The sequence below is a fragment of the Excalfactoria chinensis genome, chromosome 13, assembly GCF_039878825.1.
Source record: "Excalfactoria chinensis isolate bCotChi1 chromosome 13, bCotChi1.hap2, whole genome shotgun sequence".
In the NCBI taxonomy this organism is placed as follows: Eukaryota; Metazoa; Chordata; class Aves; order Galliformes; family Phasianidae; genus Excalfactoria; species Excalfactoria chinensis.
Genome location: NC_092837.1, coordinates 7,102,234 through 7,117,235, shown reverse-complemented (window position 1 = coordinate 7,117,235; position 15,002 = coordinate 7,102,234). Strand labels below are relative to the sequence as shown.

General features: G+C 37.9%; 1 protein-coding gene across 1 annotated transcript in view; it reads left to right on the top strand.

Annotated features, from left to right (window-relative positions):
- Positions 1 to 1,432: 1,432 nt before the first annotated feature.
- DOCK2 (dedicator of cytokinesis 2) overlaps positions 1,433 to 15,002 on the top strand; it is a 115,513-nt gene continuing 101,943 nt past the window's right edge. The window contains exons 1-8 of the mRNA XM_072348174.1: positions 1,433 to 1,645; positions 7,503 to 7,586; positions 8,667 to 8,707; positions 9,248 to 9,303; positions 9,446 to 9,542; positions 10,135 to 10,283; positions 11,592 to 11,727; positions 13,671 to 13,825. Of these exons, the coding sequence (XP_072204275.1) occupies positions 1,609 to 1,645; positions 7,503 to 7,586; positions 8,667 to 8,707; positions 9,248 to 9,303; positions 9,446 to 9,542; positions 10,135 to 10,283; positions 11,592 to 11,727; positions 13,671 to 13,825 (755 nt within the window). The 5' untranslated portion in view covers positions 1,433 to 1,608. The remainder of the gene's footprint in view (positions 1,646 to 7,502; positions 7,587 to 8,666; positions 8,708 to 9,247; positions 9,304 to 9,445; positions 9,543 to 10,134; positions 10,284 to 11,591; positions 11,728 to 13,670; positions 13,826 to 15,002) is intronic.

The following is a 15,002-nucleotide window of genomic DNA, read 5'->3' as shown; positions in this document are numbered from 1 at the left end:
AGGTGGGAGATATCTGCAATTTAGACTTGTGTTACTATAACACACTTAGGGTACTTTCTTTTAAGTTCATTAAAGTACTTTATTTTCGTTTTTCCTGTTTTGTTGTACCAGTTGCAGGATCTGTATCTCTAAGACAGAACATTCAAGGGAGCAGAAGGGGTTTTGTAGTTGGGACCCTGGTTTGGAGGTGAAATTCCTGTATATCATTTATTTTCAGAATATAGTAGTCTCCTGTTTGTGCTAGTTTAGGTGATGCGGGCTTGATAATGGAACACAGCCTGATCCTCAAATGATGGGTGCTTCGAAGTAGTTAAAGGAGGACTAACAAGACCTACAGGATGCAGCATGTTTGTAAATGGCTGCTAAGAAATACCATTTTTCCTCAAGAGTTATTCCTCCCTCCAATACACAACGAGAGAGAACAGGGTTCTACAAGTTAGTGGATGCAAGTTGTGGTCTTTGGGCAGAGCATAGGAAGGGGTGATTTGCTGCAGTGGACATTCAGAGCAGTATTGAAGGTACTGTGTTATAGCTTAAAATACACGGTAAAATAAAATGGCTCAGCCTCAAGATCCAGTTTCAAGGGAGGCAGATTAAACTGGATGTTCAAATGGAGAAGAATAGTTTAGGACTCTGTAGCTGAAAGTGATTGTCCTTAGTTGTAGATAACTGTTGTTCAGAATCCAGCTCATGTTAATAAGGGTAACATGGAATGCCAATGTGATGTTTAAGGAAGTTATTTTTTCCCCACAGATTACTGGCAAATGTGAATGTAGGTGATACATTTGACTCTAATCCCGCATGTTTGTAATCCAGATGGTGAACATCTCTACTTCATCTTTATGTACTCGTAATGTCATTAGGTAGGTTACTTTGCGTGGCAACCTCATGAAAGTGGAGGCTGTAAATATTAAACTAGTTGTTGAAATTTTGTTTAGACAAGGAGTCTTTGGGGTAGTGATGCTTTGTTCAGAGAACAAAGAAACTCTGCAAGCTAGCACTGTAAGATGGGACGGGTGGAGTTTGATGCCTGGCTTTGTCTTCACCTCATTTCTCAAGTGAGAATGTGGCTGTAACACAAAACCAAAACCTCTCTAGAGCAGGTTAAAAGAAAGTAGTTTTTGAGATGTCTTACGATGTCAGATGGTTTAAAATGTTTCTGGTTTAGCTGAAGAGGGGCGCTCCCTGGCAGCACAAAGGTATTGTTTTGGTGCCTGGGTTTTGCTTACAGCACCCCTCCACTGAGCTGTGAGTTTAGGGGTCACGCAGCAGAGAAGTGTGGTGGATTTTTTTTGCTTGCTGATGTGTTACAGCCAGTGTCGTGCAGCAGAAACACCCAGTGCGGGTTTCCCCTCCCCCACAGCACTTGGTACAATATCTCAAGTTGAGAAAAGAGGAAGGAAGCTCAGAAGAGCAGCAAATCTCGCAGAACCCATACAGCTGCCTGCGCCAGCTTCAGTCTCCTCCTAGTCATCAGTAACAGCAGCTGAGAAACAGATTTGCTTCCAGCTCCTTTTTTTTTGGTTGTCCATCTTGAAACCTGCATCTGTATAAAACTCGCTTTCCTCAGTGCTGGGCGTCCTGTGGAGCCGTGCAGACTGATGCGTGATGGCAACGTGGCACAAGACGGAGAAGAGCGGTGTGGGTATGTACCTCAGTGAGCTGCCTTCTGAATTTTGTCCTCATAACTTCTGAACAGGATGTGGGTAGGTGTTATCTCTGCTGTGAGAGCACCCTCCGCTTTACCATGGTGGCTTAACTGAAATGATCCATTTCACACCAAATTTTAGTTTTCCAAAGAGAACGACAAGCAGCATATAATGCCAGGTTGGGAGAGGTGCTGCTTCCGCCCCGCCATGCTCTCACTGCTCTAAAATACTGAACTGACACAGTAATGCAACTTTCCCCACCTCCGCGTTTCAGAAACACATGGAGGAGCAACGTGCTGCTCATTCTATAGGCAGCAGCTTGAAGGTACAGCGAACAGATGTCAGGGAAGGGAGATCCTGCAGATTCTTCTCAGCCATCATTATGCTGGTCATTTGAGCTTAGCATTACTGAAAAACATGCATAAAGTAGTTACTACTTGTTGGAAGGAGCGTCCCTTTCCAGTATCAGTTTTACATTAAATTAATGTTAACTTGCAAAAAGGACCGAACTGCAGTTGAAAACCGAAAAAAGGCCTTAAAATCAGCAATCAGCAGTGAAGCACTTGAAGGCAACACTGTGCTGAAGTTAACTGGAGGGTTCCATTAGGGAACATAATTTAGTTTATGCTTCCAATAGTTTGTTACATTTAATACGTAGTTACCAGCCTGGACTCCCCACACTGCTCTAAAATCTTTCTATTTAAAGGGGGCTGTAATATTTTGATATGCATTTAAAGCATGAAAAGAAGTTACCCAGATGGCTTTATGAACTAAAATGAATCAGGGATTTAATAAGAGGAAAAGAATGTCTTCCTGGTCAACTACCATGTGCAGCAGTGCCAGAACTGTGAAACAGAAGTAGCTTGTTCTGGTTGGCAGTACATGAAAATGAATGTGTGTAAAGCTCTTCTGGCTGAGTTTTACAAATAGGATCAGCACTTTTTTCTTAAAAGTTACTGACCTGGAGGACTCTGGATCTGTCAGATGTGGTTCCCGTGTCTGTCTACCAGCAATGGAGTGTCTTGTGTGTAGATGGTCACTGCTGGTAACAGGGAGAGCTAGACAATTAATCACTTCATAGCCAGTGTGATCACTGAGTATATAAGAGCTGATATGTCCTTTGTGATATCTGAGGGGTGCAGTAAAGCACGCCTAATGTCTTTCACAAACATTTACTTCCTAAACTTGTAGTTAGATGTAGTGATAGATTGTTTTCATAAAGGTTAGCAATGCATGTTGATTGAATGCTGCTTTGCTTAAAAATCAGTGCTCAGAATAAGTAGTTTTGTATAGCAGTAGTGTGATCTATCTCTGGATTCAGACTGTTTAATTAAAAACAGCAAGATGAGCTGAAATCATGTAGTGTGTCTTAATTTTAGTCCATAAGAATCAATCAAGTAATAGAAGACATATAGTGACAGTATTACAACATTATTTCAGCCATAGGGATAGCAGTGTGGGATTGTAAAACTCAGAAGGGCTGGTTTTACTTCACTTAGCAGTAGAATGGTGCTCTTGCTGCCTTCTCAGAAGTCGCCAGCTCTAACCATGGCACACCCTTTTCAGAGTACAGACTACATGCAGCTCATAGGACAGTGTAATTACAGTCATATGCAGGTGCTATTTTCTGTAGTGCTAGAAATATTGCTGCTACTCCTCCAGCCCATCTCCCTGGTAACTGCTGTCTCCTCAAATCCGATTACTGAGGTTTACAACAGAGCCTGGAAATTATGAACATGGTTTGTTAGCATAAGAAGTCTTTAGCTTGTGTGCTAAAGATGCATTTTGTGTTACTCTTATTAGTCCACTGAGCACTGCAATCTGTTCTCTCATAAGGTGGATGAGGGGCTTCAGAACTTGGGAAATTTTCAAGTGCCAACAATGCAACACAGTGCACCAGCCAGCGGTCAGCACTAAGGGAAGGCCAGCTTGCTCCATACAAGTGTTCAGCTCATTGAAAGTAGCTTAATGTCAGAAAGCGTGAAGATGAGGACAAAGCAAACATTTACATTTCCTTTTATTTGCAAATACATTTCCTGCTGCCAATTTAGAAGCCAGTTTGCACTTGAACTGCTGTTTAGTTCAAGGATCAATCCTTCTTAGATCAAAACCTTTGGTCTAAAAATCAGTGGAATACAGGGACAGTGAAAAGGCATTAGGGAGCATGCAGAATGGGAAATGGTGCAGTGAATTATCTTGTACTTTTAAGGAACTTTGCTTGTGTTCAAAACCAGAGAACAGATTTATAGCTCTGATAAGTTTCATTGAAGTAAGGGAAATGAAGTGCCCAGTTTTGCTGGAGCAGTCTGACATGCTTGGCGCTATCGTAATTCTTGAAGATGGTACCTTTTCTGTTACACACACTGTGGGGCAGAAGGAAGAAGTAAACCTAGTTAGCTACAGTCTAACATGCTCAAGAAACAGTTCTATGACTGTCTGAGCTGGGCTATCAGTGAGCCAACAGAGAATTAAGGCGACTGTTTAACAAGTGTCATCAAGTTTTGTATCTCTGGGGGCTTACTGTAAATTTGAGTCTGCAGCACTTGTAGCTGGCACATAGCAGATCTTAAAGAAACCAGGACACAAGGATTTCCAAGCATGTATTGTACATATATATCCAGTTGGAAGAATGTTCATATGTTGCACACTGCCATTTATGTGGATTACTATACTCAACAGCTCTGGCTTTTAATAGATACGTGGTTATTTTATTTAGCCTTCACATCTTTTTTTTTCCTTTGCCTCTGGAGTGGACACAATTAGATATCTTGTGCTCGAATGTGGGAGAGTGATGTCACAATTAGACATGGCCTTCTTAGACTGCCTTTACAGGGTGTGCTATGTTGTATGACAAGGAAGATAATCTGGACATGCTCCAAAGATGCCCACTTGTACTTGAACTTGGAAAAATGTTCATGTCAGCACTTTGACCTGGTAGTTTCTGGGCTTGGCACTGTGTTTTCAAGTGAATATGGAGGTCTCCAAGCAGGCCACATTCTCTTTCTGTTATGACTGGTATGAGGGATGCTAGTGAGTGGAGAGGGACAACATTCTTCAGAGTGATTTGAAAGGACCTCAGTTTCTGAGATTGTATTTTTAAAAATCCCACTTTAATCATTCTTATGTAAATGTTATGTCAATAATTTCCAAATCCATACAGTGTTGTTGTTGGCTTTTTTTTACATTATATTAAGATCGAAATATGTGCATGAATATTTCATGTTTTGTGGAGACCTTAAAGGTGGAGATGAAGGAACTCTCATCTTGGCTGGTGAACTCTGAAGTGATATAATAAAAGAGAGTCACAGGAGGATGGATATTAACTGAAGTTAACAGAAGATATACTTGTATTTATGCTGTGTTTTACCCCAGCAGGCAGCTCAGCACCACACAGTCATTCACTCACTCCCCTTCCCAGTGGTTAGGGGAAGAGAATCAGGAAAAAATACAATGAAGTAGAACTCGTTGGTTGAGATACAATGCCATTTGCTAAGACAGAAAAGGAAGAGAAAAGGAAGTAATAGTAATGAGATATATATATATATATATATATATATATATTTACAAAACAGATGCACAAAACAATTGCTCACCGCGCAATGACTTACTGCTGGCATCATCTGTTTTGTGACTCTCTTATTATATCTCTTCAGAGTCCCGCTCTGAAATGGGACAGTATCCTTCAGAGCTGCTCCCCAGCCAACTCCCTTCAGTATTGTTGTTTTCTTTTTCCATAAGATGGGATGGAAAAACCCTTTGGCCAGTTTAGGTCAGCTGCACTCCTTCTGTCCGCTCTCAGCTCTGTGTGCCCCCCAGCCCCTGTGTCTATAGTTCAAAACCTTTAACAGGAGTTTGTTAAACACTTCCTACCAAAAAAAATCTGAATTCTACAGTAAAATCCCATCAAGTTTCTAATTAGTCATATAGCAAAGTCTTAGCTGGTAAAGCCACTTCCTTTGTCAGTTAGTTACTGCATTTTTCAATATATTAGTTGTTGTTGAGTGAAGTTATTAACAGAGAGCAAAACCAGCGTGTGCTGTGAATGTATGACTCAGTGATTTGCATCTACATTTTGAGAGAAATGCAACTGGAAGCAGAGCAGTGCAAGTTTTGAAATATGAAGTGTATTTTAGTCATCAGTAGCCTTAATCTGTATGGATCTCTCAGGGAAACAGCAACAGCCTCTGCTCCACAGCCCCCACATACACTGATGGAAACAGATGGCAAGTATTTGTAAATGTAATGATATTTTATGTACTTACGGGGATTACTTGCCATCTCAACTTACTGAATTCTCTTTCAAGATTATAAAAGACAGCTAATCTAAACACAGTCATACATCCGCTACTTACGTTTAATTTTGTGTTTAGCTAGGTCAGTGCAGCAAGATTTGGTTGAATGAATGGCTAAATCTGCAAAGCAGAGTCTCTTCAACTTGTTTATTTGGTTCACTGTTTTTTTTTTCCTTGTGTCTAATAACTGAATTTCTCCTCTATACAACCAGGTGGGAAGGCCTCTTCATGTTAACAGGAAAAAATAACTTATTTTTAGTTAAATAAGGCTCTTAAATTCCTACAAATTTGTTGTAAAAGTATAGAGAAGTAAAGACTAACAAGAAACAAACAATGGAAGCTAAATGGGAAATATTTTAGCTCTATGCTTCTACCTTGGACATACATTTGGAAGCTCATTTGAGACTTTAAACATGATTTCAAGTTAAATGTTAAAGTAAAATGTGTCATTGGCAAACATTTTGGCCTAGCAGAAATCAACATGTGACTTTAGAAGCCTCAGGGAGAAAGGTATCAAAAATATGTAGGGATACACTGACTGGAAACTGACCATTCTAGAAGAATTTTTGTAGCTCAAAATACTGCATGGATACTGGATGCTATGGATGGATGGATGGATACACTACCATCTTTATGGCACAACAGAGGTCACAGTTAGTGTGCTGTTCCTACTTGTACTGTTTTACTGTGGTTTTCGGTTTATGTATTTTAAATAGTTTCCCTGAGTGATAATAGATTCAACAACCACTGCTAATCTTTAACACTATTGTGGAAGTCTATAAACAAGCACGTAAAGGAAAAAAATGCAGAAACAAATGCTTACCATTGCAGCCCACATCCTGCAGCCATAGAATATAAGAAGGAGTAAAGAAGCTCTTTTTTCTTGGTTTCTCTCTGAAACAACATACAGATAAAATTCTGATTAGAACACTTCTAAAATTTGCCACTCTTTTCTTTTTCAGTTATATATATAGAAAAATACGATTTATTATTATTTTTTACTGGTCCCAAATGAAACAATTTCATATTAAGATGAAGTATCTTAAGGAAAATTTGGTCAACTGACTTTGCACACATCTCTCTGTGCCCATTCTCCCTGGCATTATAAGTACTTTCTGTAAACTGTGTGCTCAGACCAGTAGATTAACAGATCTGCATGACAGCAAACATACATACATACACATATATATATACATACATATACATATATATACACATACGTACATACATATATATATATATATACATATATGGGGTTGATGGTTGGACTTGATAATCTTAGTGGTGGTTTTCAACCTTAATGATTCTATGCAGAGTAATTAGTCTAAATGGCTTGGTTTTCTTCCTTGCACTGACTTTCTTCAGCACAAGTACATTTTCAGAAGAGACAAAGTAATGAGAGTAGGTGAAGCTCATTGATAGATTTACAGTGCCATATATTTCTGTATTTATTCATGTTTATTTATCCTTGTGTCAGAATTCAAATAAATGCTTATTTATCAGTTTAACTGTCGTGTATGGCTGTAGTGAAAATCAGTATTTTTGCCCTCTAAATTTTCAGCAATATACAATTTCAAAGGCATGGGAATACAGCAGCTATCTCTGCAAATTGGTGATGTGGTCCATATCTTGGAGTCCTGTGAAGGTAAGCCAGCGGCCTATAAGCTAGAGTTCTCTTTGTTTACATAATTAAATAATTTACTTCACACTGGTTGCCTATGTTACATAAGTCGCTGTCTAATTATGTTCTTGGTATATACTTGTATTATTGGTGGTGGTGTTCTATTTTAAGAACAAACTTATTCATTTTTGGAAAGCCAAAAACAGAAAAGTTGCAGGATGTGTGGGTTCCTTGAGAAGCCATTACAAATTAAGGGAACCATCGAGGTAAATGTCATTTGTGAAGGTCATGAAATAGCTGCCAATACAAAGTTCAATAATGCTGCTGTGCAGGTAAAATGTTTCATGATGATGGAATGTGTACACAGAGTGAACACAGCTTCTAATTTAGCTTTTAATTTAGTAAGGTAGAACTCTTGATTTTATAATATTTGTACAATTTTATTGTGGTTAAACAGGGGCACAAGTGGAACATAGCTTGAATTGTGTTATAATTACCACTGTTGCAATACTGCTTTTCTTTTTTTCATAGAAATTTCTAGTTGATGATCCAAAGCCCCATAATAGTTCTTCATTTATGAGGTTCTACTTTGAACTTTGCGATAGGAAGCTTCCTGTTTGATTTGGGTCCAAAAGCTGCAGTTCCTTGTGGAATAAAGATGTCTTGCTCTTCCTTGAGTTGGCAAGTTGAATGTGTAAGAGCCATGTATTACATTGGCTTTACACCTAGAACACAATCAGAAGAGCTTCAAGGGCTTTTCAATACGATGCGTAATCTTTTATCAAGCTTTATCAACTTATATAAATATATAAAGCTTCACATATTTAAGGTAAAAATGCTTATCCTCTTTTTTGTGCAAGTGTGGGGATGTTATATTCTGCATAAGAATATTTGTTCCTTCTGTGCAGGACTTGAAAGCAGATCACACTTCCCTGTGTACAAGCCTTGCTGACTGTTTCCTGCTTCTCATTTGTCTTTCTGAATTTTTTTGAAATCACTATTTTTTTAAAGCATCCTGTGCCAGGTGGCTTTTACATGGAGGGGAGAGAATTAAAGGACTGTATGTTTCTTATATTGAGTGTACTCTTTCTGCCTTTCTTTTAGATTGGTATAAGGGATATTTAGTAAGACGTAAAGGATCAGAGGTAAGATCACACTATTCACTCCTATGTGATACTTCTTTTTAGCATGTCTTACCAGATTATGTTCTGATCAGTGAAGCCTGCCATCTCTATCCTCTTTCTTTTCAAGTTGAATAGAGCAGTGTTTATACTGAACAAAGTTGGTAAATATTAGAAATAAGCACTGTTCAAAATGAAGTGATAAAAAAATAATTGCTGTGCCTTCAGGTTATCAGACTGATCAAAATATTGCTTAAAACAACTTTTGAGTTAATTTACTGCAAAATGTTTCTGCACTTTTTTCCTAGGGGTCTTTGAGGCTACATTTAATCCCAGGCTTTGCACCACATATGAATTTCAGTTACTGTGTAGAGAAAAATGTAAAAATCTTAGCTCAATTAAGGCTACATATGCTAGTTCACATAAGGGTTGTCATGGATAGAATGATAATCAAACATTCCTTTAGGACAAACTAAAATGTTTCAGCTGTAGTAGAGCCAGGACACATCAGATATTGAGAATGATAACAGAGTGCACTGTGTTTTTTTTTTCCTCTCTAAACAGGGAATATTTCCTAAATCTTTTATTTGCATCAAGGAAGTTACTGTTGAAAAGAAAAGGTACTGAATTTAATTTTTATGTTAAGCATCTTGTCTGCTAAATGATGAGTTATAACGCATTTTATATGCCTTAAACACAGTAACTATAAATTCATGAAAAACTGATTAATTTTTCATTATGTTAATTTCTTCTCTTTCCTAGACATGCAGAAAATGTAATACCTGCTGAAATTCCCTTAGTTCAAGAAGTTACCACTACGCTCTGGGAATGGGGAAGCATCTGGAAACAGCTCTATGTGGTATGACAATTTTGCATGATGTGCATGGGCTACTGTGAAAGTAATGCCTTCAACTTATCTCCATGGAAACTACAATAGATACAAAGAGCACAATAACTCCGATAGGTCAAATTCTCAGCTACAAAGCACTGCTTTTCAGTGTAGCCACCACCACTGGCTGTGTTTTCATCAGTGATGAACAAGAGCTGCGTGACATACTTGTAAAAATCTTCCCCAGTGGAAGTGACGCACCGTCACTGTCAGCACTGCTGAGATGCACCATGTGGTCTCCATAAGTGTTAAGCAGTGATGAATATCAGTGGGTGCCATTTTTTCTATATGGAGGCATTCAGTTACACAGCTTTACTTAATACGTATTTCTATGTCAGATGCAATTTTGTCAGGGAGGAATTCAGGTTCAGTGATTTTAGACTGGAAAAATTTGTGGAGAAATGAACAGAAATAAAGATGAGGGCTTTGATTAGCAAGGTACTTTTTCTCATTCTTGCTCCTGCAGTTGTTCAGCATGACATAAGGCATCCTTTAATTATCAAGGCCAATATTTCACTTAACTTTCTACAATGCCTAAAAGCTATTTTCTTCTATACTTCAGACAAATAAGAATGAGAGGTTCCAGCAGGTGCAGTCTATGATGTATGACTTAATGGAGTGGAGGTCACAGCTTCTGTCTGGGACTCTGCCAAAAGATGAGCTTAAAGAACTCAAACAGAAAGTCACTTCCAAAATTGACTACGGTAACAAGTAAGTAGCCTACATTGCTTCTGAAAAGCATGATTTATTTTAAAGTTCACAGCTAGAATAGAGATTGAGAACATTCTCCTTGTTGCAGTTTTGTATGTTGTTAATATTTCATGTGGACACTGTAAATCATTCTTTGCAAACTTCTGTTACTCTTGTAGTAATAATAAATATCACATAGAGACTTCTCATGCCAAATACAATTTTACAAAACATTAATTTATTTGTAAATTATGGAAATATCAACTTGTCACTTGTAAACATTTGAGGTCAGATTAGAGTGGCCTTTATATTGGTTTAATATCAGTGTACTCAGACCAAAAACCTCATCTAGCCCTTAATAAACACAGCCAACTTCTAGTAGTGTTATGCAACCACATCAGCAGTAGTGTTGAAAGACTTTAGTGGTGTATAAATAGCAGAAGTCTGAAGCTTGCAAAGTCTTTGTTAAAGGCAACTCTCTTCAAATTTACAAGGGAATTTCCATGCAGAATTTAATTCTGGTAATAGAAGTGAAACTACTGTAGGTTGAATAGTTACTTGACAAAATGCCTTGCTTGCTGATGAAGTCATTGCAGGACAACATATGTTTGGCAAAAATGCTGTTATGTGGGTTGATAAAGAAAGGAGAGAAAGTTTGATACACCAGCCTTCACTGTAGGCATTCTACATGCAGTGGAACCTGCTAATGATCTGTACTAAGCTACTGAAAATGACTGTTGCTATTGTGGCCCAAAAGCCTTTCAGCTACTTGTGGCTTAGACAAAAGCACTGACCTAAGATGTTGTGAAATCTCGTTCACTGTTCTGAATCCACAGATTTCTGATAAGTTGTGTTCTTACCGAACACGCTCTGGGAATGCATATGACCTGACATGCTGTGTAGAACTGAATGGTCATCCCAGGACAAATTTTGACTTTGAAATGCTTCAGTCAAAGCATCTTAGCTCCATCCAAAAGAACATTAACATTTATTTGCTGTCAGACTATGAGACCGTAAGCTGCTTTCCCGAAAGAACAAAGATAAATGGGTTTAAGACGACTTGGAACTGGATGGAGGTAGAGTGCCGAGTAGGGACTTTTTGTAAGTGGCTGAAAGTGTGGGGTTAAGAGTTCTGATACATGAAAGAAACTTGCCAAACTGTATGGAAAGAATGGGAATGCGAATAAAGGGTGAGTGGTCATTCTGCGAGAGAAAAGGTTCAACTTTACTACTGCAAAACTCGAAGAAAATCCATGGGCATTATGTTTCTAAACTGTATTTTTATCGAAGGAAACTTGAAAAAACTAACAGATCTTTCTGTTTTCACAGGATACTTGAGCTAGATCTGATAGTTAGAGATGAAGATGGAAATATCCTGGATCCAGATAAAACCAGTGTCATCAGCCTATTTCATGCACACGAAGAAGCAACTAACAAAATCACTGAGCGAATTAAAGAGGAGATGGTAGGAATGATGGGACAAACTTAATGCTCCCTCTGCTAAGAATCAAAATGGAAAAAACACACAAGGCTGGAAGGACATAATTTACCAAGAAAAGATGGTGAAAACTTTTGCCCCCAACTTAATATTGGATTCACATTCATGTGTTTATAAATATGGTGAAACCTTGAAGTGTATTAGTTGTATTTGTGTACTGGATTTAATCTGTCAGCTAGACTGAAAGCCTATGTCTAAAGCTGGTTCTAAATCAATTCTTGGGTGTCTAAATGGAAAAAGGCGCCTAACCCCACCTGAGGTCTACTCAATAGGCTGATTTGCACAGCAAATAGTTAGACAGTAGGAGTTCAAGCTGTACGCTGTGACTAACCAAAGATCTGTTTTAGAGCATCATCTGAAAATACAGGTTGATAGCTCTAGGTTTCAGCTTGCAATTTAGTTTGGAGGATCTGAAGAATTTAAACTTATTAACAAAGTTTAGTGAACTGAGAATAATCTTGTGGTCACCAGTATCTAGCATGTCTAAGCAAAGCTAATAAGGGCATGCAAGTTGTATCTTTTAAAATGCAATGCAAGTGACTACACTTTCTTTTCCTCTTCACTACTAAGTCTGTTTAAAGACTTAGAAGGCACGTGAGTTCTTCATTAATGAGAAAGTAAATAATTACAAAGGAAGTAAAACATGTGACAAAGTTTTACCATAAAGACACTTTAATACTGTCTGTGTCAAACTGTTGGACATCTCCTTATCAGTTGTTCTCATCAACATTATTTAAATAAATGCTGCTTCCTAGCTAAGAACATGGAATTAACTGATGATACACAGAAAATAAAACTTGGTTTTAGAATTTGCTTACTGATTAAAAAACCAGAAGTAATCAATAGATTAAAAAAAAAAAAAAAAAAGCTTTTGGCCATCACCTGTTCAGATTTGTTTGCTTTTTTGTTTGTATATCCTGAGGCTAAAGAACTGGCACCTGCTATTGAAGTCGAGTTATTCTTTTTTCCTGAAGTTCACATTCTTACACCCCTAGAAAAATATTCTGAAATCCTTAGGCATGATTTTTTATCAAAATTTTAGCAAAGGGCTTCAGAACAGCTCCACTGAAAGGAACCTGATTGCTTGTTAGCGAAGGTTTTGAATATATTGATACAGAGAAGAGGAATTTAACCTGGCAATTATTTTCTCTGTGAAATTAAATATAAGATTTTCAAGACAGGGAGATTTCTGGATGTGAAGGGAAAAGTGAAGAGAAACGGCAAAACTGTTGTGTTCCTTGGAAATATTTGTAAAATAAACTGAGACTTGTTCCATTTCCTGGTAGGTGCCCTTGTGTAAAGGATAGTATGATTAGAATCCCATACAAGGACTTTCTTAATAAGTCTGAGTCCTGCAAAAGGTGGTTTTAAGGCAACTCTATCACCAGCTATTTCATATTTGCACACCGAGGTAGCTCTGCGGGCTGATCAGTGTTTTGAGGAACTTGGTCTGAGCTTTTGAACTTCTTACATACATTGAAAGCTCTGGGGAAGAAGGGGACGCAAAGAATCTTCCAAATCTGTGTCACTTCTATACATCCTAACTGACCTGCTAGCTTTCTTGATTCACTGTACAAAAGGATCTTGATTTGGTGGTAAAATAATGCAAAGTCTCAGAAACTAATTTGCTGGTCATTTTTGCATTGTTAAGTAATCTCTCTCTCAGTAGTACACAGGACAGTGTTTTTCTCTCTCTTTTTTTTTTTTTTTTTTTTTTTTTTTTTTTTTTTTTTTTTGTACAAGACAAGCATTTTTAATTCAAATGCCACTGTCTGGTGGCCCTTTAAGTGAGCAGAATGTGCTGATTTTTGAACTGCTACGTGTAATTGTAAATATGAAAACTGTAATTGCTTTTAGTATCTTATCACTAACACGTGGATCTAGCTAATGATTTTTCTTCTTTCGAGCAGTCAAAGGATCAACCAGATTACGCATCGTACTCCCGAATGTCTTCATCCCCCACTCATAGTCTGTATGTCTTTGTGAGGAATTTTGTTTGCCGAATTGGAGAGGATGCAGAGCTCTTTATGTCACTGTATGATCCACAGAAATCAACAGTTATAAGGTAAGTTTTCTGTCTCTCTTTTTTTTTTTTTTTTAATGTAAGAAAAAATAATAGTGATAGAAGCTGTCCACCAAGAAGCACAATAGTTGCCAGCATGTTAATAATGAAAAGAATATATAAATAAAAGGAAGAACATCGGGGGGGGAAAGAGGGAAAGTGTGGACAGATTTAGTTGCTCAAAGACTCCAGGGTAAGAGATTCCAGATATTCTGAAAGCCAACGTCTGGAATAAGCATTTCAAAGTTTCGGAGAATTGTCAGACCACTTCTAAATTAGAAATAGTCATTATTATAGTACTGTTGGTGGGACTTCTTATTACAAGTAAAGACAATGTATTTGTTTGTTTGTTTGTTTTCCTTAAAAGCTTTTACAGATTTTAGGAGAAAGAAACTTCATGTGGTGGTTATAGCAACTGAGCCATCACATGTTGAGGTTTATAAGACTGCCAAACCAGCCAAAAGCAGTCATATTAGGGAGAGTCTGAGGCAGTTGTTAAATTGGTTTTAAAAGGAGAAGTGAAAGAGGGAAATAGTCAAACTTCAGAGATGACTGTCCTTGTTGGTAATCAAAAGGTAACCTTGAGATTGTCTTGAGAAATTGATGGGGATCCTTCTTTTGTGGAAACACGCATCTCTAAATATAGTATGATTGCTTCCTTAATAGTGCACGTGAAATTGCACTGGTGTGCTAGAATAGAAAACCGGATGGTCCCTCCTATTATATAGCTTCATAAAGTAGAATGAATTAGACAGGAGGAATCTGCCTATCAAAGCAAGGCTGTCTTAGATCAGATTGTTCAAGGCCTTGCCTTGTCATGGCATTAATAACAAAGATGGAGATTAAATAGCCTCTCTCTGTACTTTGCAAATACTCTGACCTTCCTTGGCTCTACGAGGAGGAAGTAGTCATAGACTGAAACTGTCTTCTGGCAACTGTCAGTTCTAAGCCTGAGTCTGGAATCTTGATTTCTTTTGCCAGACAGTCTGTACAGATGACAATAATAAGAACTGTTTTCATTGCATCTATAACAGTAGGTGACTGGAAGAATGACTTAGAATGTCACTGGATTGATCTCTTAAGTTTCTTGATGGGGAAGTGTTCTGTTGTGTGTGAAATAAAGTGCTGAAAATTAGGTGAAACATAAAAACATGAAGGATGTATACATTAAAAGGGAGAG